Source organism: Thalassophryne amazonica, chromosome 3 (assembly GCF_902500255.1).
Source record: "Thalassophryne amazonica chromosome 3, fThaAma1.1, whole genome shotgun sequence".
Classification (NCBI taxonomy): Eukaryota; Metazoa; Chordata; class Actinopteri; order Batrachoidiformes; family Batrachoididae; genus Thalassophryne; species Thalassophryne amazonica.
Window position 1 is genome coordinate 82,256,637 of NC_047105.1, and position 27,267 is coordinate 82,283,903.

Genomic DNA, 27,267 nt, shown 5'->3' on the forward strand with positions numbered 1-27,267 from the left:
CAGGAAAAATAGGCACAAGGGTGGAGAACCTTATCAGACTCCCTGCTCTGGGACAGCACGGCTCCTATCCCTGAGTCAGAGGCATCCACTTCAACTATGAACTGGCGATTAGGATCAGGCTGCACCAGAACTGGTGCAGACGAGAACCGGCGTTTCAACTCCCTAAACGCGGCTTCACACCGATCCGACCAGGTGAAGGGGACTTTAGTGGAGGTCAGGGCTGTCAGGGGGCTAACTACCTGACTGTAGCCCTTAATGAACCTCCTGTAGAAATTTGCAAAACTGAGGAACTGTTGCAGCTTCCTACGGCTTGTTGGTTGGGGCCAATCTCTCACCGCCGCAACCTTGGCCGGATCAGGGGCGACGGAGTTGGAGGAGATGATGAACCCCAGGAAGGACAAAGAAGTACGGTGGAATGCACACTTCTCGCCCTTCACAAACAGCCGGTTCTCCAATAACCGCTGCAGGACCTGACGTACATGCTGGACATGAGTCTCAGGGTCCGGAGAAAAGATGAGTATATCGTCTAGATATACGAAGACAAACCGGTGCAGGAAGTCCCGCAAGATGTCATTAACCAATGCTTGGAACGTCGCGGGGGCGTTAGTGAGCCCGAACGGCATGACCAGGTACTCAAAGTGACCTAAGGTGGTGTTAAATGCCGTCTTCCACTCGTCTCCCTTCCGGATCCGAACCAGGTGGTACGCATTCCTAAGATCGAGTTGGTGAATACTTGGGCTCCATGCAGGGGCGTGAACACCGAATCCAACAGAGGTAATGGGTATCGATTACGAACCGTAATCTCGTTCAGCCCTCTGTAATCGATGCATGGACGGAGTCCGCCGTCCTTCTTACCCACAAAAAAGAAACCTGCACCCATTGGGGAGGTGGAGTTCTGGATCAACCCGGCAGCTAAGGAGTCCCGAATGTAGGTCTCCATTGATTCGCGTTCCGGATGTGAGAGGTTGTACAGCCTGCTGGATGGGTACTCAGCGCCCGGGATCAAATCAATGGCGCAATCATACGGTCGGTGCGGGGGAAGAGTGAGTGCCAGATCTTTGCTGAAGACGTCAGCAAGATCATGGTACTCCTCCGGCACCGCCGTCAGATTGGGGGGGACTTTGACCTCCTCATTAGCTGTCACACCGGGTGGAACCGAGGATCCTAAACATTCCCGGTGGCAGGTTTCGCTCCACTGCATCACAACCCCAGACGGCCAATCAATCCGGGGATTGTGCTTCACCATCCATGGAAACCCTAAAATCACTCGGGAGGTAGAAGGTGTTACATAAAACACGATCTCCTCCCTGTGATTCCCAGATACAACCAATGTCACGGGCTGTGTCTGGTGTGTGATTAATGGAAGAAGGGTGCCATCTAGTGCCCGTACCTTCAAAGGTGAAGGCAGAGCCACCAGAGGGAGCCCTACTTCCTTTGCCCATCTGCTGTCCAGCAGATTCCCTTCCGACCCCGTGTCTACTAGTGCTGGGGCGTGAAGGGTTAAATCCTCACTTAGGATCGTGACTGGGATTCGTGCAGATTTACGGGGTTTCCCCGTGTGGGTATTGTGACCCACCCTTAGCCCAGTCTCTAAGGACGGGTGCTGCTGTTTTGACCGTTTGGGGCAGTTTCTCTGCGTGTGCTCAGTTGAGCTGCAGAGAAAACACTCCCCACGGACCAGCCTCCTCTGTCTCTGATCTGATCGCCTTTTGGCCCTGCTCGTCTCCATAGCAATGGCAGCAGGGGGAGCTGTGGTCACGTGGAGAGCCCTGGCTGTGGAGCGTGGGGAAGACGGCTCCCTTTCGGACCCGGGAGGAAGAGGGACGGCTTGTGCCTGACCACGCCCTTCGTCTCGCTCCCGTCGGTGTTCTGTTAATCGGTTGTCTAACCATATAACCAGGTCGATAAGCCCGTCTAAATCCCGTGGCTCGTCCTTCGCCACCAGGTGCTCCTTAAGGACCAGAGACAGTCCGTTTACAAAGGCGGCTCGGAGCGCAACAGCATTCCAGCCGGCTCGCTCTGCCGCGATGCGGAAGTCGACTGCATACGTAGCTGCGCTCCGGCACCCCTGTCTTATCGACAGCAGCACGCTTGAAGCGGTCTCGCCTCTATGAGGGTGGTCGAACACTTGTCTGAACTCCCTCACAAACCCAGCGTATGACGTTAGGAGCCGTGAATTCTGCTCCCAGAGCGCCGTAGCCCAGGCGCGTGCCTCTCCTCGAAGCAAATTTATAACGTAAGCCACCCGGCTAGCGTCTGACGCGTACATGACGGGATGCTGTGAAAAGACGAGCGAGCACTGCATTAAGAAGTCCGCGCACGTCTCGACACAGCCTCCGTACTGCTCCAGAGGGCTTATGTATGCTTCAGGGGACGGTGGGGGGGTTCGTTGAACGACCAGTGCAACGTCTGTTTCAGGCCTCCGGTCAGCAGGGGGAGGTGCTGCAGCAGCGCACTGAGCCTGTGCTTCCACCCGGGCGGTGAGAGCCTCCATCCTCCGATTGAGAATCACATTCCGCTCGGTGACTAAGTCCAACCGAGCAGTGAAAGTAGTTAAGATTTGCTGCAGCTCACCTAACACGCCTCCTGCTGACGCCTGTTCACCTCGCTCTTCCATTGGCTGTTCAAGCGATGGTTGACGCCCCTCGGGATCCATGACGCGGGCCGAGAAATCCTGTTGGGAAGGTGTTGTGACATGGACCCACAACAGGGGGCGTTAATGAACGGACAATGGATAAGCCAAAAGTAACAATTTAATGTTGTGAATCGCACAACGAAATACAGACAATAACAATAGTGTGGATTGTCAATTATACACAAGGTGATGTGTGGGCAGGCTCGAAGATAGAAGACGTCTGGCGAGAGAAGAGCTGGATCCCACACAGCTTCCACCACCAACGGATCTGAAGAACACCGGAGCCGCCAAGCCCTGCGCCCCAGGTGGCCACTGTCTTGAGCAGTCAGACCCGGTACTGCTGGCAGAAAACAGAAACAGTTAATGGTGGGTGTGTGAATACACACCCAGCAATCGTGTAAAGCTTAGTTCCTCCAGGAGGGAAAACCTCCACCTCCAGATACAGAATCACCCATGCAGCTCCTGTCAGTCACTTCCCTGGAAGGAGTGAGAGGCGAAGACGTCACGCTCACACTATCCGCCAATCCAGCTTCAGACTGTATCCACAGGAAAACGGCTGCACACAGAACAATATTCAGTCTCAGAAAACCACAGCAGAGAAGGTTACCTGAAACGGTAGCTCATTTCTCGGCAAGGAGGTGGAGTTGCAGTCCGGCTTATATGGTGATGAGTTGAACGAGTGACAGGTGGTGCTGATAAGTGACAGCTGTCACTCCCAACGGCTCCGACGCCCTCTCGTGCTTGAAGCCCGCACTCCAAGCAGGGCGCAATCTGGTGGTAGTGGGCCAGCAGTACCTCCTCTTCAGCGACCCACGCAACAATTTTGACTTGAATGAACAACATTCATATTTTGGCATTTGGTGTTTTTCTCTGATGATAATACTCCATTTCATTGAGTTGCTCCTGTAATTTCCATATTTGGGTTTAGGTTCCAACTGAGCCGTTTGGGTTCCAACTGCGCTGAATGACTGAATGAACCTTTTACGTTTTCAACATCCATATACAGGTACTGTCAAAATAAATATAAAAAATAGTTAAGCTATCAAATTTACATAAATTTACAATTTATGATGACTAATTAATTTAAAGCCTGATTTATGCTTCTGCAGCTCTGTAACTCCATGTCATGCAATGACGTGCGTGAGAGTTTTAAAGTTCTCCATCTCTGGATTATGCTTTGTTCTGGACTAATGTGACCCTCAACAAGCTTTTCATTCTACAATCATCACCTCCAAATCAAAGGTAAGCTGTACATTTCCCTCTTTTACTGACTATGTGCTGTAAATGTGCAGACTTTTCGGATCCATTTAGCAGTGTGTGCACTGTAAAAACTATTATAATATGATGGCAGATGAAGAACTGAAAGCAGAAAAGTGTCAAATCACAGCCTTTTGTATCTGATGTAATAGGTGCACGTCAGGCTGCAGCTCCGAAAACAGCATTGTAAAGGACAATAAGCAGGACGTTAAAGAGCAAATTTCACTTTCCCCCAGAACAACAAGACCAGGAAGTAATCGCAGCTCACAGCGATTTCCCATTGAAAATAATAAACAACCTGAGCTTCTCGCATGTTTACATAAAACAAACACAATAATAATGTCTAAAAACCCAGATAATATATTCACAAGAGTTTTAGGCACAATATACAAAGAGTTTTATGTTGCGATGTTAATGCTGTTGTCCGTGTGCAGCGGTTAAAGTGCAGCCTGATTACAGCGTCTCCCCTTCGAAGTTTGGCGAGATTTTGTGGGATTTGAAACCTCAGTAGGTCAAATGATGTCACAAAGTGCAAGTGTGATCAGATACCTGGTACTCTCCAGTTCTTAGAAAATCTGTGTCAGAACCTACAGTTCTGCTATAACAATGATGATGCTGAAGAACTCTGGAATAACTCACCTCGTACACGTTATACTGACTCTGACCGCGAGCCAACTCTCTATAGCTGGTTGTAAAATCCCCAATGAAGTCATGGCTTGGAGAAATAATAAGAAGAAAAAAAGGAGAGGGGACCACGAGCAGAGTAAAATTAATAATTAACAGCACAAATGGGATAAGATGAAACTGCTAAGACAGCAAATCATGAACAACATCAACAATTTTCATAAAAAAGCTTTTAGGTTTAAAGTGCAACTGAGATGGTTTGTTATGCTTCACATATGTAGCAAGATTGTGCATAAGCACCAAATAATACAGTAGAAATGCTATAAATGGTCAGTTTGATGATTTTAGAAAATTTGCCATTTCCTGTGTGAGTTCTGTCTTCTGCGTTCCTGTTGAAATAGCAAGGCATATGCAACATAACTCAAGGAAGTCTTCACTTCACTCCGGTTTGAAAGTACAGAGACTACAGCTCTGACATTGATCAGAAAAGGTGTGATGTAGTGTGGAAATATGCCTCGTAGGTGCTTTGTGGCTGAGTGCTCAAATGAGAAAAGCGACAGGCAGAGAGCATTACTCTGAACGTGGGAGAGCTACAAAATGGATCCCTAATTGGAGTGCATTTTTCTGATAATTGGTTCGTGGAAGAACCCATGCTTTCTTCTAAAATGGGAATAAACTTGACATGAAAATGTGTTAAAGCCAGAAGCACTACCTGCTATTTTTCCCAGAAAAACAGGTAAATGCATCCTGAGCATACTAATAGTGGAGCACATAACTGAAAAAAAACATTTAAATTGTCATACAAGCATCAAAATTTGTATGTAGGTCGGGGATTCCAGAAAATACGTTAGTCATGAGAAAATTCGAAAAGGCGGTCATTTTCAAGAAGGCCGTTATTGTGTCATATTGTAGGATTTCTTCTGGATACCATTTTGGATTGGGTATCCAGTTTTGCTGATCTTAACATTGTGTCATACATTTCTGACACCTGGAGAATTCTGGCAGCAAGGAATATTCTAAATCTATAAATTACCACTCAAATGTTTTTTCGAACAGTATTCATTGTAGCAACATGCAGAACAGGTGAATAAGTGATCATTTGCCTTGGTCACGAAGATGTTGATGGTTTTATTAATTCACAGTAGTGCGTCCACAGAAACTAATTTAATATTCCTTAGGTGCAGTTGTACAACTCAAGCTGAACTTACAGCACCCTGTGCCTACCATTGTGACTGACAGCTCGTGAGTTGTTGGCAACTCTGAGTAATTGGTGGAAGTGCAAACCAGATAATGTTCCAGGTGTCTCCTTGCTTCTAGTTCCATTCACAGAACTCTCTGCATTGGGCTGGCATGCCAAGGCCTGGTTCCATATGCATCCTGCCTGGTGTGCTGTGCACTTGATGCTGGTTCAGCTGAACTAGAGCAGTTCTACATCATCAGCAGAAACTTCAATTTCAATTTTCAATTTATTTTTATTTATATAGCGCCAAATCACAACAGAGTTGCCTCAAGACACTTCACACAAGTAAGGTCTAACCTTACTAACCCCCAGAGCAGCAGTGGTAAGGAAAAACTCCCTCTGAGGAAGAAACCTCAAGCAGACCAGACTCAAAGGAGTGACCCTCTGCTTGGGCCATGCTACAGACACAAATTACAGAACAATTCACAAAACAAATATACAGGAAATGCTGTTGGTGCACAGGACAGGAGGGTCTCCAGCACAAATACCACACCCATCTCTGGATGGAACTGCACCTTAAACAGAGAGAAAACAGATTCAGGCATCAGAAAGACAAATACAGTATAATTTGCCAGCATTAAACAACAAGAAAAACAGGAAATACTAAGGTGATCACCGGCCACTAGCCCTAAGCTTCACTAAAAGACCCAGAATTTAGGTAAAGTTGAGGCAGCGGCCCGCTCCATTTACTAATAAAATGAATTAAAAGAGTAAAAAGCGTAGAACTATACTATGCCAGTATGCTAGCCATATGAAAGGGAAAATAAATGCGTCTTAAGTCTGGACTTGACAAAGATCACAAGCATTCACAAGCATGAAAACATCCATGTCATTGGCACTGATCATGACTGCTTTTATTTCCTCCTTTACAGAATGACTGACATAAAGGAAGATTCTTGTGTCAACTTTGTCATGACTGCAAGGTGTAATTCCACTCAGGTTAGTCTTGAGATGGTTGTTGAGGGCATCTGGGCTTTTATTGGTGGTAACCCGGGTTTTGATGTGACGCTCCACTACATTGTCAGCCTGGTATTCAAACAGCTCTGTTCTGTTGGCAGCATGACGAAGGAAGCTGTGCCAGTTACATGGAAACTTTCCAGTCCCTGTAACCTGGTGTCTGGGACTTTGTCCTCATTTCGACTGAGTTTCTACTTTGAGATTGGATGATAGATAAACAAAAAGCATAATGTCTGTTCTCTGATACTTCTTGGCACAAGCTTCAACTCTGGGGATGATTTCCAGTGTGACATACACTGCAAACATCTCTGAAGTTCTTGGTGCCAGTGTATTGACCAGAGCTCATCCGTCGATTGTGAGAGCATCAGTCACAGGTTCTGCATCAGGCAGTGTGATCTTTGCTTCAAGAATGGCAACTAATTGTGATTTCTGTCAGACATGTAGTCTCTCCACCATCACTGAAGGTTCATCATCTTCAACCTCTGCTATGGTAGGTGTCCAGATTCAACTTTGTGTATGAGTATAGATGGAGTCAGACATATTCCGTCACATGCAGGTGCATTCTCCATATGTTAACCTCACCTAGCTTAGCTTGTGAGGCAATGCAGTTTGCTAGGGTGTAAAATTGCTGTGCACATGCAACTTCTTGGAGCCATACATGAGAGTTGGCTAAGTAGAGATGACTAGTACCAAGAGTCCATCCAGAGTTTGTGACTGATGTCTGAAACAAAAGAGCTACTTGATGTGATGGAACAGCTTGCCCTTGTCTGTAAGAGAGGCTCCTTCATTGCCCATTTTTAAAGTTTGTTTAAAAACCTATTTTTTCTCCTTGGCTTTTGGCCCCAGCAACACTTAGTTTTTAAATTGTACTTCTTATTTATTTATTTAAATATGTTTTAATGGATGTTTTACTGTACAGCACTTTGTGTCAGCAGTGGCTGTGTTAAAGTGCTTTATAAATAAAGTTGGTATGGTATGGCACCTCTACGACTACACTCTTACACCACATGCATATTATGCCACTACAATGCTCTATATTAAGGAATATTTTCAAATAAAATTTGCAAAACATGCTGACACGGTGGAAGCTATCACTTTAAAACATGCAAATTTAGATTCTACAGATGACATTTTGACACAAAAACCAAGAAAATCACTCGACAGTGTCATGCTGTGTAAGAATATATGGGACTGCGTATTGGAAATGGAGCATCATTAAACTTTTTTTTTTTTTGCTTTTCCTTTTAACAAATAAGCATCCTTTTGTAGATATACAGGCCAATTTTTGGTGCTTTGATAAAATGAAAAATCGTTCTGATATTTGCAGTTATCGGCCCCACAATAATTAAATAACATCTTGGAGAAAAGTCACTGTAAATTATTCACATTTTTACAAAATATAACTGGTACATTATTTTCTCTGTTAGTGCTATCATCTCTGAAGTGTCTGTACCACACAAACTTTGACAAAACACTGACAAAATAATATTTTTCATCAGAGCTGCTTGTGGGGATCGACAGTGTTTTCAGCTCAGTCAATCTGCTGAAGTACCTCTTTGATGTCATGCTAAGATTGGTCGCATTTCATCTGCTTTTGGCCTTGAGACCAGACAGTGTTACTGCAGGGGCAATATTTTGTCATAACAAGGTGTGTTGAGATAACAATTCAATAATTCATTTTCTTTCAACAGAACAAAACACTATCACAAAATAAAAATAATTTGAATCAGCAATAACATCAGCATGTCAGTTGCACTTTAAGTGATTTTCTGCTGAAATTAAATACGCTTTTATTGTCTTATTGTCTTAAGACTGTCTTAAAAATGTCTAAATGTTTTAAGATCTTTCAATTAATTGTATAGACAGTGGAACTCACCTTCCATCCCGATCCCAGTCATACACCTCCACCTTGATTGTTCTTTAAAAAGACAAAAGGAAAAAAAGTGAACTCTCAGGATAAGCATAGCTCGAGCCTTTTATAATGCCATTATTGTTTAGTCCTCAAAGTACTTTTAAATGGAGAGGCTTCTTCAGTGGAGTCCAGTTGAATGAAGGTGCTATTTGGCTCAAAACACACTTCATTGATTAAATTTGCAATTAGTGAACAATTCATTGAATATTTATTCACTGTGGATTGAAATGATAAAAGGTTCTTCCTACTCCTCTTGTTTTGTTCATAATGGAATAGTTTTAGTGGTTTTAATATTATATGTTAGTTCCCTTTTCCCACCATATGAAAGTTTTTTTTATTTTGTAAGTAAATGATAAATTTCCATTTTTACAACCCTTATCACACTGAAACATTGTAATCAAGCCTCTCAGTACTGTACTCACCTTTGACAATTACATTGTATGCAATAAATTATTTCTTTTGACTAATTTCTTCAGAAAGGAATGAATGAGAATGAATGAGTCACCGACTTTATGTTCAAAATGAACTCAAAACAGTTTTTTTTTAACTTCCAAATGCATAATGAAGTAATTCATCAACACTGGACTTTTGTAATTGCAATATATACAACAATGAAGTGAATACAGTGTTCCTTTAATTATTTTGAGCATGGTGGATTAGTGGTTAGCACTGTTGCCTCACAGCAAGAAGGTCAAGGGATCAGTTCCCACCTGTGGCCTTTCTGTGTGGTTTCCTCTGGGTGCTCCGGTTTCCTCCCACATTTAAAGACATGAAGGTTAGGTGAACTGGAAACTTTATAATTGTCCAGGTCTCAGGGCCACACACACAAGCTGCAGGGGCACACGCTACAATAGCAAAGATGATCGGAGAAGAACAGTCGCTTCTCAAAGTGGCCGAGCTGCTGCCAGCTTGTTGCAGTGGATATCAGTACTCCTGGACTTATTATTTAATGAGTGTTGTTTTTTTTTTTTGTTTGTTTGTTTGCTTTTTGTGTTTTATTGAGGCGCACAATTATGTAGGAGCAGAGCACACAGCACTGTCATGTTTAATGTTTTTTGTATCTGTACAGCTCCCCACTCTCTCTCCCTGAGGATGTGCAGTGGGAGCTCTTTGTTGAGCTCATTGTGAGGGACACGCGATCATTGAGGAAATATGGCGACAAACTTTCATTAACTGGCACGCACTGCTCATATCCAGCTCTAACGATGCACATATGTCTCTCTAAACTGGGAAAATCTTTCTGCTAAATGCTGTGCAGTGGAAATGTGATGTCGGAGCCAATGGCAAAAGGATCATAAAGGATTATAAACTACGGTGGATTATATACCGGAAATGGTGGATAGGACACCAGATCCATATATATAATATATGTAGTTCAGGTGCAAAACCCTGTATCTCCACCAGACCAATCTTGTTTTAAATAAGGATATTTACCTGATGGAAGTTGTACATCTCCATGAATCATTGGTTCTTGTTATGAAATGGTTATGGTGCACTGAAAAAAATAGCAGAATCTCAAAAATCAACCTTTATTCAGAAATGTGTTAATTAGTAACCTTTAATAGATGTGGCTGCAAAACCTGGTATCTTCACCTTCAGTTTGTTTGAAAACCTCAGTAAGTCCATCACTTTAATGTACACTAATGCTGCATTTACTCATAGGCAGTATGCGTTATGAATGTCATATTTGTGTCATTCTTGGCACATTCCTGGCATTGTTAATGTGACTTAATACATCTGAATAGGTTTCTTAATAGTGCATGTTGGTGCATGATATTTGTGGAGCATGTTTTTGGCTGTCAAAAAATCTTCCATGAATGTCACGCACCACCGTCATTTCGCCTCATGTCGTGGAGGTTGCAGTTGAGCGTGTTGATCCATCTTTATTAGTGATGATCCTTAATAGAGCGTGACAGCATTCTTCTCTGACATGTGCACAATTAAACCCTGCTGCGCTGCATTCAGTTTCATTGCTGCAGTATGCTGAAGGGGGACAGTGACGCCATGTTTGCTAAAAGTTTCATTCCAATGCTCCTCAGCGCGCTCCTGCAGGTGTTCCACCTGCTGCTGCGCCTGATGTTTGGGAAAACGAGCGAGGTGAGAGCCGCATGAAGCCACACATCTGGCTCTCTCCATCTCCTCCTCCTCTCTGTGCCACTCCATGGCACAGAGCCCAACTAAGCATGCACTCACAAAGTTCTTCTGGTGTGGATTTAAAGGAGCAAACTGGAGCGATCTGAATTGTTCATCAGCTGATGGATGAATATGGGTCTGTGAGTGGAGACAATTCGCCTCATTCACAATGTGACAGAACTTAACAATGCGCTGTTACGTGCAATAGCATGCAATAGCGCGTAACATTATTCTTGACCGTGCGTAATGGTTCCTGATAATGCTCCACCAACATGTTCCATTAATCATAATGCGTGGTAACAGGTTGCAACAGTTCCTGAGGACACCTGATGCCTCTGCCTCAAATCATCACATTCGTGATCAGCAGCTAAGAATGGCATTTGTGACATGGCATTGTTATGTGTAAATGCAGCATCAGAGAAGCTCTCATGGGCACAAGATACATGCCAGTGAGTGGTGCGCTCTTCACTATGTGGTTTTGCACACAAACTGGGATGGCACTTACGAGATTCTGCATACAAACCACATCTTGACTTGCATTTACGATAGGATTTATGGGGTGTTGCAGCAGAATTGATTTTGTTATCGGATATGATCATCGGTAAGCTTTCACTTGCAATGGTTATTTCATTTTCCGTGGGCGTGCCGTTTACGGGGTTTTGCGCCTGAACTCTTCATATCTAAATATCTAAAAAAAGAAGAAGAAGAGTAGAATAGAAGAGAAGAATGCAGTAGAGCCAATTAGGTGCCTTGTCTTGAGAACCAGGGATGGTAGGTTGAAAAGCTTTTTTATGCCTTTTTGCACCTCCCTTTCTTCAGATGTTCAATACTTTTTCCTTGTCATTTCTCATAATTGTACGTAACTTAATTTTTGAATGCCTATGGTTCCCTTTCTTTGTATGTGTGGATTACTTGGGTTGTTACCGACATCTGGAGAAAATTTTGTGTCAACACCACATTTAGAAATGCCAGTGCAGTTCCCGTAGCAACTTTGCATTCCTATAGAAAATAGGGAGCCTTTCACACCAAAAGTATTTACTGGGATGCTGGCATTAAATGTTTTATTGTGAAATGGTGTGAGCAACATGAACTATCAAGGGTTCTCCCCAGACAATGGAACAACCGTCATACTGCCATCTAGCACGTACTGTAGTGTCATCTCATGATGTTTTAATGGGAGACTTCATGGGAATCTAACGGCATGCAAACCCGCTTTTGCGGGAAATTTCACATAAACAACTTCTTTATTTTATCCTGTTTACATCCAGATCAAATCAAATCAATTTTATTTATATAGCGCCAAATCACAACAATAGTTGCCCCAAGGCGCTTTATATTGCAAGGCAAAAGCCATACAATAATTACAGAAAAACCCCAATGGTCAAAACGACCCCCTATGAGCAAGCACTTGGCGACAGTGGGAAGGAAAAACTCCCTTTTAACAGGAAGAAACCTCCAGCAGAACCAGGCTCAGGGAGGGGCAGTCTTCTGCTGGGACTGGTTGGGGCTGAGGGGAGAGAATCAGGAAAAAGACATGCTGTGGAAGACAGCAGAGATCAATCACTAATGATTAAATGCAGAGTGGTGCACACAGAGCAAAAAGAGAAAGAAACACTCAGTGCATCATGGGAACCCCCCCAGCAGTCTAAGTCTATAGCAGCATAACTAAGGGATGGTTCAGGGTCACCTGATCCAGCCCTAACTATAAGCTTTAGCAAAAAGGAAAGTTTGAAGCCTAATCTTAAAAGTAGAGAGGGTGTCTGTCTCCCTGATCTGAATTGGGAGCTAGTTCCACAGGAGAGGAGCCTGAAAGCTAGCACAGAACCTTGTGGAACTCCATAATTAACCTTAGTCTGTGAAGAAGACTCCCCATTTACATGAACAAATTGTAATCTATTAGATAAATATGATTCAAACCACCGCAGCGCAGTGCCTTTAATACCTATGGCAGATGACACAAAACCATGACAAAACATGTGTTTCCAACAGCGCTATACAGAGCCATAATGCAACTGAATGTCCTTTAATTGTGTATTGTTGTATTGGGTATTTGGGTGTTATTTAGCTGAAAAAGTCTGGGTGGAGTAGCCCTTCTACATAAAGTGAGAAGCCACATTATGTGTGGTGCAAACATTTGCCAGAAATGGATCACTTTTGCCGGTTCTGGATCACGACACTCTGTGACACTTTGGGGGCATTCCTAGCATCTGGCTGGAGCCCTTCTAATGCAGAATGATACACACTGTGCCCGAGAATGTGTTTTGTACACAAAATAATAGAAATTATACTTATTAAATGAGAATTTACTTAGTTTCAAAAGGCTTCGTTATACGTTTTTACGAGCAAAAAATGAAGTGTGGAGGTGATATTTCTCCCAAATTAAAAAGTAAAAGCCCCCACATTCATGCCCATTTGTGATGTTGAGATGACCCCCAAAGTCCACATAATTCACAACTACTGACATGAGGCTGCTGCTTCAGTGATCCACAACCGGCAAATGTTTGCGTCAGAGATAAAAATGCGCAGCAATTAAACAGCAAGACATAACACACTGACATTTTCTACCCAAGTAAGTAAGTATTTTCCCACTCTAGAACCAAAAACACTGAATGGCTAACTCACCTTTGATATGTCTTAGAGATCGTTACTTTCAAACTTGCAGGAATAGACCTTATCGGAGTTCCGCGCGCGCAGGGGTTGATGGGATGCCAGTGTTACAAACAAACCCCCGTGCTTCACTCGCTTCGGCAAAACAGTTCAATGTCGCTCATGAGCGCACCCTCTTCAAGGATGTTTTACATCTAAATCACACCAATTTGACAACAAAACAATATTCAGAAGCTTTTCTGGTAGGAAATGAAAAAGTGTGCAAGTGAAAAACTTCTTCAGGCAAGTAAAACTGGTCACCAGTCTGCACGAAAACAGGCGCATGAAAAAGCTTCAAGTCACTGTAGTGGAGGAGGGATCAACAAGCACTAAAACAGGTAGAAAAATCATTAAGAAATAAGCTTTATTATCACATACCTGCTTTAGCTCATAGCCAAGTTGAAGTGTTGGGTTTGGGTGCAGTTCTGTGCGTTTCCCATCAGTTAAGTGTACACTGCAGACACGAGAATTCTTGTTGGGTGTCCAGTTCTTTACATAGCCAGAGCCCAGCTGGTTTCTGTTCACTAACTTTGTCCATTCTGCTCTCCTGGCTGGCTCAGTTGGGAATGGGAATAGCTGAAATGGCCTTGGGCAACCACAATCCCCAGATGCAAACCTGCAGTTGTGTAGTCCACACACTCTCAGCTTCCATCTCTCAATAGATTATGTGCTATTCCCACAGTCTTTCACTGCATATATCTACCCATCTTGCCTCTACTACCAGGTGAACATCTGCTGCTGGTCTGGGAGCTGTGTATCACTGAAGTCCAAGTGTTGAGAGTGAGATAAGCATGAATCGCTGATGAAAACAAAGCCTGATGCAACAGAAAGCAGTGCCTGACGTGCGCGTACGTGGGTTTGTTTGTAACGATAGCGGCGACCGGAAGTGAATTCCTGACATGCGCACTCGGAACTCCGATATGGTCTCAGTGAGTGAGAAAACGTGCGTACACTGCAGACACCGGGATGTGTTGATTCCTCTGCCGATCACGAGGATGGCTGATCAGGTTGCGCTTGTGGTCGTTTGTAGACAAAACATCAGTCTTTCCATTGGTACCAAGTATTAACTTATTCGTGCTGATTATGAGAAACGGCAACGCAAATACTACAGCAGTGATCTGGAACTGGCAATGATCCGGAACTGGGCAAGTGACTGTACTTGAATGCTGCTAACATTAAAACGAAACCACAGATTAATTACAAAGTTTATATAAGTGTGCTGTGGTGTTATGATGACTCGTTTTTTAAATTATAACTGTTAATTTTGATGCAGTCATGGTAAAAGCAGCCACTTTCCACTGCGCAAAAACGTGCACGTGCACATTGCACGAGTGTGGTACATGCTGCTCCATTACAGAACAGTCTCACATCAAGACAGACACTCAAAGTAAAATAAAGATGAAGCCTACCAGATCCACCAAGAAGAAAAAAAAAACTGAACAGTCATGTGATTTCCAAAGTCCACTCCACCAAAGGAGTCTCCACGCACAGATCATGCGCGATCACCAGCCAGTTTCGCGGAGCTCCTCGCGAAGTTCTCTCATGGTTAGATAGAAAGTCCATTATCTCCTGAAAATAACATATTCCAACTTTTTTCCAATGTAAAAAAAAAATCCATCTGCGTGTCCAGCCTGTAAAGAAACCGCGTCATGAAGACACTCTGCGTGCACGCTCACGGCCGGACTAAAATAGTGTCCAGCGACAAACGGCAGCGTCACCACACATTAAAATCCATAATACGACAGACTCTGAAAATATTAAGAGTTTTGGGGTGAAGTGTGTCGCCTCCTGTCTCTTTGTACTGCCTCTGTAAACTCGAACCTTTAGTTTCAAATGAAAGCTCATTTGTTTCTTCACTGTGTCAGCCTGATGTTTCTGGTTTTCCTAAAATGTGCATCACACGCTGAGAAATGCCGACAAATGCAGAATAAAATGCAGAGTAATAAGATGTTTTCCAGAAATGCACCTTCTGACTCGGGGGAGGAAAGCTGGACCTTTTGTTTTTCCATTTTTCTTTAATTTTTTGACAGAATAGAGAAGTGTCAATAGAGCGTCAAAAGCGGCTGTCATATCAATTGTTTTGTAGTATATAATCAATAAAGTGTTACAGTGGTCCCTCATTAATCGCTGGAGTTACGTTCTAAAAAATAGCCCGTAATATGCGAAACCGCGTCGTAGTCAGCGTTATTTTTTACAATTATTATAGACGTTTCAAAGCTGTAAAACCCCTCACTACACAGTTTATATACTTTCTCAATCAGGCATGAACATTTTTTCACTTTTCTCTCGTGTGTAAACACTCTCAAAGTTCAAACCTTAGTAGGAAAATAATACCAAACTGTTTTCTGGCCCAAACATTTGTTTGAGAAATAAAAACCAACGACCACATTGATAAATGCCAAGTAGCGCAGCCGTTTTGGCGTACACCCCATATACGCTCAAATATCGCCGTATGCAATGTTGATACATGAGGCCCATTGTGACTTGGGAATTCAAACTTTTCAAACTGAAAACTATGCAGGGGAAAAGTGTAAAAAGTCTGTAATCTCCCACATTTTAAATTATCTTTCTGTACATTATTTTTTCTTTCAAACAAGTTTATTGCACATTTCTTACATACAGTGTGTCAACAACACACAAACATTTTAGATTAATTTAACTAATCAACAATTCAGCACAGAATCAGACCAGAAACAGTACTAAAAGATTTTTATTTGTATCTTTGGACTTCAGGACACAAGGTCGGCTAGGGCAGAGATGAAGTGTTGTGCGCAGTGATAGTTCCCAACAGCACTGCTGTACTAAAGATTTTTGGGGAGAACCCTGATTATCTGATGTTGTTTAACTTTGCTACCAGTAACATCAGCGAGCCAAGCCATCTTGGAAGTACAAATGTTACAATGTTAATCAAAATAAAGGTAAATAATAATTCATTTCCAAAATTTTCATAAAAAAAGATTCACATCATCGTGCTATGCCATAGGTTAAAGTTCTTTGTCACCATGGCGGATTTCCATCATTTGGAAAATTTAAACACACATACGCACGTGCATGTGGTGTCATGCGTGTTTTGGGGCCAATATATGATGCTTACTGTCAAAGCCACATCCCATTCTGTGCTAATAAAAACAGCAGCAATGTCTGCGTGGATGGCGCCGCACCATGGGGGAAGGGACTGTGTGAATTTTCACTCCTCTCCACTCTGTTTACTGCTTGCCATGAGCCATGGTCCTTCTCCTCCCTGTCTTTGTGGAAGCATTGGTAGACCTTCCCCAAGTTGAAGCAGGGTGTGGCTTTGCTTTGAACCAATGAAGCATTGATCTGACTCGCTGCTTCATTGGTTCTTTGTTTTATTTTGCTTTATCTTAATTTTGCCCCGCTAAAACCCTAAACAGCATATGTCTGTGAGTAGTATTTACTTTTTATGTTAAACCGACCTGTTATGGTCTTCTGAAACAGTGGATAGATGTATTTTATAACTTAAACACAAGGCCGATGCTAACGCGTTAGCGTGACTATGGCTTTTTCAAGGTTAAAGTTAGCATTAAGCTGTTCGCATGTCAGCACGTTTGTGTGCATTTGTTTTCTGTATAATAATTAATGGCTCAGCATTTGTTGTCATAAAAGAGTCAATTGTATTATGAATTGTAATATTTTTTATTCATTTTTATTTACATATAATAGCAACAACAACAATAATAGTAATAACTAATAATGCTACAATACAATTTTAGAGAAACAGACAAAAAGAACCTGATAAAACAAAACAACAGAAAAGATAAAACTAACTAACAATGAACAAAAATAAATAAATATAGAAATAACTGTTTCCTGTGAACACCTAGTGACTCTTACACCTCCACTTCATCCCTATTTAAGTTTAATGACAATTTGTTTAATTCAAACCACATCTAAGCTGTGCTTTTACACAAGAAAAAAAAAAATGCAGTAAACTGTACATTTGTGTCTTTTTTTCATGAAAATATCTCATTATAGATCACATATTACACTTTAGTCAGGCCTTTAAAATACTTTTGTGGATTCTTGCTGTAATATGTTGTCAGTGGTTGAGATAGTTGCTGTAGGCATCTAAAAATGCTCATAATCGGGTTAAGCTTGATGGAAATCTCTTTGTGGTGTGTCGGTGATGTATGTATGTGCAAAATAAAACAAAACACTACTCCAGGTATGTTTTTGACGAGAATATAACATAACTTTGTTACAAGGTCAAACGTTGATGTTGCGTGATAAGGCCTTTTAATAATAACTCACTTAAAGAAATAATGGCAAAACTCACACGTAAGTATAAAAAAAGATTAATTGAAAAAATAACTGACTGATTAATCGATTACTAAAATGATCGTTAGTTGCAGCCCTAGTTTGTTTTACGAGTGAGCTCATTTTATCGATTAAATGTGAATAAGCCAGTTTTGAGTTTCTCAGTGTGCATGCATTTTCAAAACTGGTGACAGTGTTACTTTGTGCACAGCAGAACAATGTTATCAGTTGCTTTAAGCCCTATTTTTGTATTTTATTGACTGTACACCCAGCAACACAGCAATCTTTTGGTGCATTTACCGGAATAGAACTGATCAAAATACTACAGAAGACAGAGAATTTTTACTTGACAGTTTGAAGTGAGTTTTCTTTGTTTCAGAGGGCTTCATACCCATTAAAACTCACTAGAATATATAAAATTTGATTTGCTCTTTTAAAAAAATTCTGGGGGAGCATGCCCAGACCCCCCATAATCAATACTGTGTTTTTACTTAACAGTTTGAAATGAGTTTTCTTTGTTTCAAAGGGCTTCATACCCATTAAAATTCACCAGAATACATATAATTTGACTTGCTGTTATAAAAATATTCTGGGGGAGCACCCCCAGAATCAAGACTACACCTCGCCCCTCACCACCCTTTTATGTACCTTTATGTTCAGGTTTTGCATTCTTTATATGCTTTGTCTCTCTCTCTCTCTCCTTAGAAGCTATTTAGAATAGATTTGTATGCTGTGTGATGTGTTTATTTCTGTGTAGGCTCTCAGTTGTCCAGGTGGTTTCCATAGTAAAGAAGCTTGAATCTTCGACTGGACTGGGTTGCTTGACGCGAGGACGTTTCGCTTCAAATCACAGAAGCTTCCTCAGCTAAAATTCTTGCTCTGGAAGTCTGACTTCTGTCTGACTCTTGTAAAGATGAATAACCAGAAGCCAACAAAAGCTGGAGTTTTAAACCTAACCAGACCCCTCCTACTGAGAGGTAGACTGCTATAGACTAGTGACTAAACAATAGCTCTAATTAGCAACTATTGTGCTCTAGTTAGCACTCTCCTAATAACAGGGCAGCAACCATCCCAGCTAATGATGGGATGGATGCCTTTCCTGATTGCTCCCTTAATGACTCTCCTGATGACGTGAATGACTCATTACCATGAACAAAAGACTGAAACTCCTTTGACCTGAGTACCCCATTGTAAACAGGGGATAAAGCCTGTCTCAGACCCCCTCCCCGGTTAAGGCTGGGTTTCAAACGTTTCACAAAGAATGCCTCCTTGACCCCTCTCTCAAACCATTTCTTCTCTCTGGCTAATATTTTAACTTCCTTGTCCTCAAACGTGTGGTTAGTGTCTTTAAGGTGGAGATGAACTGCAGACTGAGGTCCACTGGCACCCTCTCTGCAGTGCTGGTATAGCCTTTAAAAATGCCTGAAAAAAGAGTGTGTGCCCCCACTACGCCACATTTTAGGGAATTGCCAGCACTGATTTTTGCCAGGAAAAAATTTCAGTCAAATGAAAATGTATTGCTGTAACCCATGTGCTATGTACAAGCTATATCCGAAGGCTGAGGCAGATCTGACAAATAGTCTGAGAGATATGTGAGCCACATACTCGCACTCACAGACATTTCTTGCTTTATAGATAGATATTTAAATAAAAAATAGTGATGTGTTCAATACTTATTTTGCCGCCCTCTGTGTGTGTGTGTGTGTGTGTGTGTGTGTGTGTATATATATATATATATATATATATATATATATATATATATATATATATATATATATATATATATATATATATATATATATATATATGTGTGTGTGTGTGTGTGTGTGTGTGTGCATTTGTGAAGTGCAGTTCAGTCCCGGCGCCAGAAAAAAAATATTAAGGGGGCGATGAGTTTATCACAGGGGGCGGGGTCGCCCCCCCCCCAAAAAAAGTGCGCACTGGAGATGTGCCTCTGAGTGTGCGTAATGAATTGGGTGCGCTTCTGGAAAGCTCATGTATTTAGGCTACACCATTGTAAGACACTGACTGAGTAAGAGTAAAGAGTCATGACAGTATTTTTTTAATTATTATTTGAACGTATAGACCCTCGGTAAAGTGATCTCCTACATACCACACAGAGCCGGTGTTCTATCGAGATGAGGTCCGCCAACTTTCGACACTCTGAGCTGTGACATACCTTCGTGTTGTCCAATAGGAACGGCGCATCGGGCCAAAACACGGAAGACTCGTGGCAGAAACCACTGATCTGTACAAAATGGATTGGACCAATCCGATTGGTGCAGAAACCAGTGATCTGTACAAAACATTAACGTGTGACAGGACTGCTCATTTAGAGAGCAGTTTTCTGAGGAAAAATCATTGGAAATGTTTTTTTGTTGTTGTTTGTTACCTCAAAATTTCTGATTACTGTTAAAAAAAAAGTTTATAACACTTGTAATTAAAATAGCTAAATAAATCAATAAATGGTTCTTTAGAAACCTTTCATCTGTAAATTAAAACCACCTGTTATTTCATATTAGATAATTTCTTGTTTAACATAAGGAACCTCAGACATTTATTTTTAGACAAATAAAATAGCATGGAAACTTGTATATTTTTTTAAGTCTGGTAGATTATTTATATCTCATTTCAACCAGAAAACAAACACTAAATAAATACAAATGTTTATTATAAATGCAAAAGGAAATAATTTAACAATGACTGCAATGTGATTGTAAAGTAGGATTTCTGTGACATAAACCTCATGATGAATTTTTTTATAGTTATTTAAACTTGTAATTTCGTCAAAATATGTAATTGCCTTTAATATTATCAGGACAGAGTCATTTCTAAAATCTGAATTTGAGCACAATAAGTGCAGAGCTTCTACTTGTGCAAATGTCTTTTGACTTTGATTCGTGGACATTTTTAATGATCCGTTCATTTATTGTTAAAATATAAAATGAAACAGCTTTTTTAAAAATAAAATAGTTGCTGTTCAAAGAGCCTTTTATTTAGAAGCAGGTGATGTTCTGCTGGATTCTCGGGACCAGATGAAGGTCTCTTCTGCAGTTTTTAACTCTGGTGGTGTTGCTGAAAAGCAGAGATGTTTTCTTTCGACTGGACTTCATGGTGTTCAGCTCATCAATGGAGGTTTGGTTGTCTGCACAGCAAATGTTCCTGATTGGGACAAATAAAAATATTTCTTTAAATATAAAGAAACACTAAACAGTTTATACATAAAAAAGGGGGGAAAACAGCAAAAAAAAAAAAAAAAAAAAAAACGATGGAAAAAAACGCCTGAAAAAATAAGTTATTTAAAGTTAAGCTTTTGTGGTGTCTGAAAAAAGCTGTAGCTTTATTTGGTAAAAATAAAAAAGACTGAACCATTTACAAATTAAAGTGTTCACTCAGATCAACTGTGCTAAAAGGCTAAGCTAACGTTAGCTGATCATTAAACCTTCACAGTTCAGTAAACGTCACGTTTTATTTACATTACATTACATTATTCTCACCTCAGTAAAGCTGCAGAACTAAACTCCGTTGGGCAAACTGGGACTTCGCATATATCCAGAAAGTGGGAGATTTCGGACTGAGTGGGTTTACTCCATCACCCCGGCGGCCTGCCTCGATCTGCCCAGTGATGATGCCTGAAGGCCGACTTCTCCGTGCAGGTCGGCCAGCTGTCGCTGTTCGATCGATATCCCACCAAGACGTCAGTCCTCCCTCGGTTGGTGTCACTCTGAAAAGTAGCTGAAAAAAGCTTCTCCCAGCAGGGTGATGGGAGAATCGTTCTACTGCTGTTTTTTAAAGGTTTTTTTGTGGTTCAGGCGACACAAATTTAAGATGGTGATTGCTGAACTTTATTCAGGTTGTGGAAACAGCCAGAGTGTGACGTAGCAATCTCCCCTTGCCGCTTCCGAAGCGATGCGTCTGACGTCACGACACGTTGGAAACGCACCGCCCTCTGCCGCACTGACAAGCGCAACCCTCAACCTATCAAATCCCTTGAACACAGACATACGCCATATCTGTTTGTTTTAAAATTAATTACTTTAGTTAATTAATTTGGTTTATTTGTTAAATATGTGATATTATTGAATAACTAATATTTTGCTATATTTTCCAGTATTTCTTTTTCTTTCTTTTTTATTTTTTTGATAACTCTAACATCCGAGGGGGTGAGGTTGATGACGTGAACGCCCCCTCGTGGCACCGGCTATGGTGCAGTTCATGTCACCATTCAACACTGAGGAGAATATTAGACAAAACAACCAAAGACAACCCCACTGATGACATTTTACACAAAGGCTACAGAAATTATGTCTCTGTGAGAGTACAAAAAAAAAAGGCTTTTGTTACTAAGGCACATTGATCTCACCAGCAGGCTTCACCTCTCATTTCACACCCTCTTACATGTCTACTGACACCAGCCCACACCCGAGGAAGACAGAAGGAAACAGCATATCAGAGACACTTTGTCGGCACTGAGGAATTGAAACAAGCCCAACCTCCTCCGTGCCACCTGGCCCCTTTGCCTCCATGGTGACAAGATTGTTCTTCTGAGGCTATGCTGTCAGCTCTGAGTGTGAAAAATGTTCTCTTGACCTTAGTGACAGAAACACATTCTCTTCAGGTTTGGAGGACAGAGAAACCCAACATCTGAGAGATGATTGTTGAGTTTTACACTGCAACCATTTTCATTTGACCAATCCCTGTGCTGCAACAAATTTCAGAATCAGAGAACTGATTGACTGAGCCTGAATTATTGTGCTGAATAGTGTTGTTAATATAGTACATACAAACAATTTTTTGCATGTTCTGAGAGTGTTATTGTTGCACATGACATTAGTCATATACGCTGCATCTGGCAAGTATTCACAGTGCTTCACTATTTCCACATTGTGTTATGTTACAGCTGCATTCCAAAATGGAGCAAATTCATTTTTTTTTATCTCAAAAGTCTACTCATAACATCCCATAATGATGACATGAAAAAAAAAAAATCATTTTTTTTTTTTTACAAATTTCTAAAAAATAAAAAACTAAGATATCAGTCACACATAAGTATTCACACCCTTTGCTCAATACTTTGTTGATGCTCCTCCGCAGAAATTTCCCAATGTTGTGCACTTGTTCACTCATATGGGCAATAAAACTTTTCTGATTCTGATTCCTTTGGCAGCACTTACAGCCTCACATCTTCTTGAATACGATGCCACAAGCTTGGTACACCTACATTATCTTTGGGTTTCACTGTAGTGATGGTGCCTGGTTGGCGCCTGACATTCAAAGAGTTCAATCTTTGTCTCATCAGACCAGAATTTTGTTTTTCATGATGATTCTGGAATGACTTTGGACACCACTGGGTTAGACCTTGTGTGAAGCTCCTTGAGGCAGATTTGTTGTGATTTGGCGCTACATAAATTAAATAAATTGAATTAAATTTAAATTTATGATTGAGTCTAGTGCATCAAATTTCACCAGAAGTCAATTGTTTCATCCTCATCATCCACCCTTGTTAATTTGTTGAGTTTCAAGATGATAGCATTTATTTTGAGTTTTTTCTACACAAGTCGGCTGGGATGGACTATCCCACTGACTGACTCACTCACTCAGTCACTTTTCTACATTTTTTACTTTCCAGTACCTACGCTGGTACTAGTGCAGGGCTCAGACTTTTAGTTTGTGGAGTAGCTCCTTAACCTTACAGAACGATACACACACCCAGAACTAATCTGAAACAGATACCTTCAGCTACTGTTCTAAGGCATCTTTAATGAGCATGACTCATCTTCAGTAATGGAGGCACATACGAGGGCTGTCAATAAAGTATAGGTCCTTTTTATTTTTTTCAAAAACTATATGGATTTCATTCATATGTTTTTACGTCAGACATGCTTGAACCCTCGTGCGCATGCGTGAGTTTTTCCACGCCTGTCGGTGACGTCATTTGCCTGTGAGCACTCCTTGTGGGAGGAGTCGTCCAGCCCCTCGTCGGAATTCCTTTGTCTGAGAAGTTGCTGAGAGACTGGCGCTTTGTTTGATCAAAGTTTTTTCTAAACCTGTGAGACACATCGAAGTGGACACGGTTCGAAAAATTAAGCTGGTTTTCGGTGAAAATTTTAATGGCTGATGAGAGATTTTGAAGTGATACTGTCGCTTTAAGGACTTCCCACGGTGCGAGACGTCGCGCAGCGCTCCCAGGCGCCGTCGTCAGCCTGTTTCAAGCTGAAAACCTCCACATTTCAGGCTCTATTGATCCAGGACGTCGTGAGAGAACAGACAAGTTTCAGAAGAAGTCGGTTTCAGCATTTTATCCGGATATTCCACTGTTAAAGGAGATTTTTTTAATGAAAGACGTGCGGAGGGGTCCACGCATCGGGACGCAGCCGGCGTGGTGCGGCGGCACAGGAAAAACACCTCCGTGTTGATAACCATTTGTAAAATCCAGGCGGCTTTTGATGGCTTTCAGTGGAGTGAGTATATGAGAAATTGTTTAACAGCTGGACATGTTCCAACTTGTCCTTAAGGCTTCCAACAGAGGTGTTTTTCCTGTGGCGGAGCGTCGCGGCGGCTGTGAGCCGACGCTGCAATCCGTCCGCACGTCTTTCATTAAAAAAATCTCCTTTAACAGTGGAATATCCGGATAAAATGCTGAAACCGACTTCTTCTGAAACTTCTCTGTTCTCTCACGATGTCCTGGATCAATAGAGCCTGAAATGTGGAGGTTTTCAGCTTGAAACAGGCTGACGACGGCGCCTGGGAGCGCTGCGCGACGTCTCGCACCGTGGGAAGTCCTTAAAGCGACAGTATCACCTCAAAATCTCTCATCAGCCGTTAAAATTTTCACCGAAAACCAGCTTAATTTTTCGAACCGCGTCCACTTCGATGTGTCTCACAGGTTTAGAAAAAATTTTGATCAAACAAAGTGCCAGTCTCTCAGCAACTTCTCAGACAAAGGAATTCTGATGAGGGGCTGGACGACTCCTCCCACAAGGAGTGCTCACAGGCGAATGACGTCACCGACAGGCGTGGAAAAACTCACGCATGCGCACGAGGGTTCAGGCATGTCTGACGTAAAAACATATGAATGAAATCCATATAGTTTTTGAAAAAAATAAAAAGGACCTATACTTTATTGACAGACCTTGTGTAACTGAGAGGGGGAACTGCATTTGAGTTGACACAGAGCAGTTGTTCAGCTCCAATTACACAGATCAGTCTGTGATGTTTTGCCAGGGATCAAAATAGAGCAGAGAAACAGATGGAAAGAATCTCAGATTTGTACATTCACAAAACAGCAACACTTCAGTGGTAACTGATTCCTGACCTTCACACCCTCTCATCCTCTTCTCCTTGGCTTTTTCATCTAAGTGGGGACTTTCACATACTGGATTTTGCTGGTTGCTTCTTATTTCCTTTTACGTAGCTGCTTTTTAACAGATCTTTCTATTGGCCTTCCTTTCTCCTCCTATCCGATAACTTTCTTGACTTTGCTCTGTCCTCATTTCCTTTCATCTTCTTTGCCAAAATGTAATCAATTTCTTCCTGAGGATGGAGAAAGGAATATATCCAAGGACAACACAGTCGAGCTGGTGGTTGCCACCAGGGATTCAACTAGATGCTCTCCTTTGAAGGACACTTTGTCAGATCAATGTGCCACCCTGTTGCCAGCCAACAAAGATGGGAGGTGCATTTTCTGTTTGCAATATATGATTATTTCCAATTATCCTAATACTTCCAGTTATTAACAACAGATATGATTAAAATATGGTGGAATGGTAGCACTTGACAGTGATTCAGATGTGGGATTTCCATTGTGACACTTAGGAATTATGGACATCAAAAATACTGTTGTTGTTTTTTTTTATCAAAATTATTAGAGTAATTTGTACAAATAATGTCATCTGGCATTACCATAGTACATTCATTCATTTTCCATGCACACTTAATCCAATTAAGTGTCACAGGGGAGGTGGAACCTAACCCAGCAGTCATAGGGGTATGCATGAATGGAATTTATTACCGGATCACATCAAACTCATTGCAAAGGAATGCTTCTTTAAAAAACTTCTGAAACAGTATTTATCTGTATCTGAGTCAACCCTTTCACCATTCATAGATGATTCATTTGATTTGATATGTTTTTGGTTTTGATATGTGATTTTTATTTTCATTTATTTTATATATATATTTTTAATGTATTTTTGATTTACTATATTTGTAAATCTGGTGGACCCCAGGAAGAGTAGCTGCAGCTAATGGCGATCCAAACAAACAATAAACAATAGGGCAAGAGGCAGAGTACGCTTTCTTTGCATTGACATTGCGTTTTATGTTTGTCGTGACTTTGTGTGTGTTTTGTTAATGAGTTCATGCCAACTCTGTGTGACCTTGAAATTGCAAGTTATCAAAGATAATGTTTTTGCTAGTGGATTAGCTTTTCAGATAAGTTTTAAAACCATCATCAGATCAATTATCTTCCAATAAATTTAGTTCTAATAACTTTCAGTCCAATAACATTTTTTTTTGGTGGTAAAGTGAGCAAGGTTTAACAGTCAAAAACATTTGTAAACCCCAAAATCAAACATTTTAGTCCATCTGTTGTGTAGACTGGCTGCCTGTCGCTTGCTGATGATGTCATCATTAAGTGCAAAATGTGATTGGCCAGTCGACGCAGGGAGCATTGTGGGTAGTGTAGTTCAGGTTCACTTTGGACATTACAGTGAGTGAGTCCAGTCGACACAAAAACAAAACAGACTAATTTTAATATTATTTTTATGTTATTTCTTTGTGGCTGTAATTTAATCACCAAGAGTCGGTGGGGGAGAGGAGCTCTCACGGTGCACCTGTGTGTATAGAGGGACTTTTCTTTTTGCCCATTTTTTGCCCATTCCTCTTTGCAGCACCTCTCAAGCACCATCAGGTTGGATGTGGAGCGTCAGTGCACAGCCATTTTCAGATCTCTCCAGAGATGTTCAATCAGATTCAGGTCTGGGTTCTGGCTGGACCACTCAAGGACATTCACAGAGTTGTCCTGAAGCCAATCCTTTGATATCCTGGCTGTGTGCTCAGGGTCATTGAACTTCTGAAATATGAACCGTCAACCCAGTCTGAGGTCAAGAGCGCTCTGGAGCAGGTTTTCATGCAGAATGTCTCTGTACACTGCTGCTTATCTTTTCCTCAATCCTGACTAGTCTCCCAGTTCCTGCCACTGAAAAACTTCCCCACAGCATGATGCTTCCACCATCATGCTTCACTCTAGGGATGGTGCCTGGACTCTTCCAAACATGGTGGCTTGCATTCATGCAAAAGAGTTCAATCTTTGCCTCATCTGACCAGAGAATTTTCTTTCTCATGGTCTGAGAGTCCTTCAGGTGCTTTTTGGCAAACTGTGCGTTTTACTAAGGAGTGACTTTCGTCTGGCCACTCTACCTTACACGCCTGATTGGTGGATTGCTGCATAGATGGTTGTCCTTCTGCAAGGTTCTCTTCTCATCCCTCTATAGAGGAATGTTGGAGCTCTGATAGAGTGGCCATCAGGTTCTTGGTCACCTCCCTGACTTAGGCCATTCTCCCCCGATTGCTCAGTTTAGACAG

At 41.7% G+C, this 27,267-nt stretch overlaps 1 protein-coding gene across 2 annotated transcripts in view; it reads right to left on the reverse strand.

Annotated features, from left to right (window-relative positions):
- cpne5b (copine Vb) overlaps nucleotides 1-27,267 on the reverse strand; it is a 573,316-nt gene that overhangs the window by 103,866 nt on the left and 442,183 nt on the right. For both annotated transcript variants that reach the window (XM_034166971.1, XM_034166972.1), the window contains 2 exons: nucleotides 8,590-8,631; nucleotides 4,532-4,607 (listed from right to left, as the gene is read on the reverse strand). In XM_034166971.1, coding sequence (XP_034022862.1) covers nucleotides 4,532-4,607; nucleotides 8,590-8,631 — 118 coding nt within the window. The remainder of the gene's footprint in view (nucleotides 1-4,531; nucleotides 4,608-8,589; nucleotides 8,632-27,267) is intronic.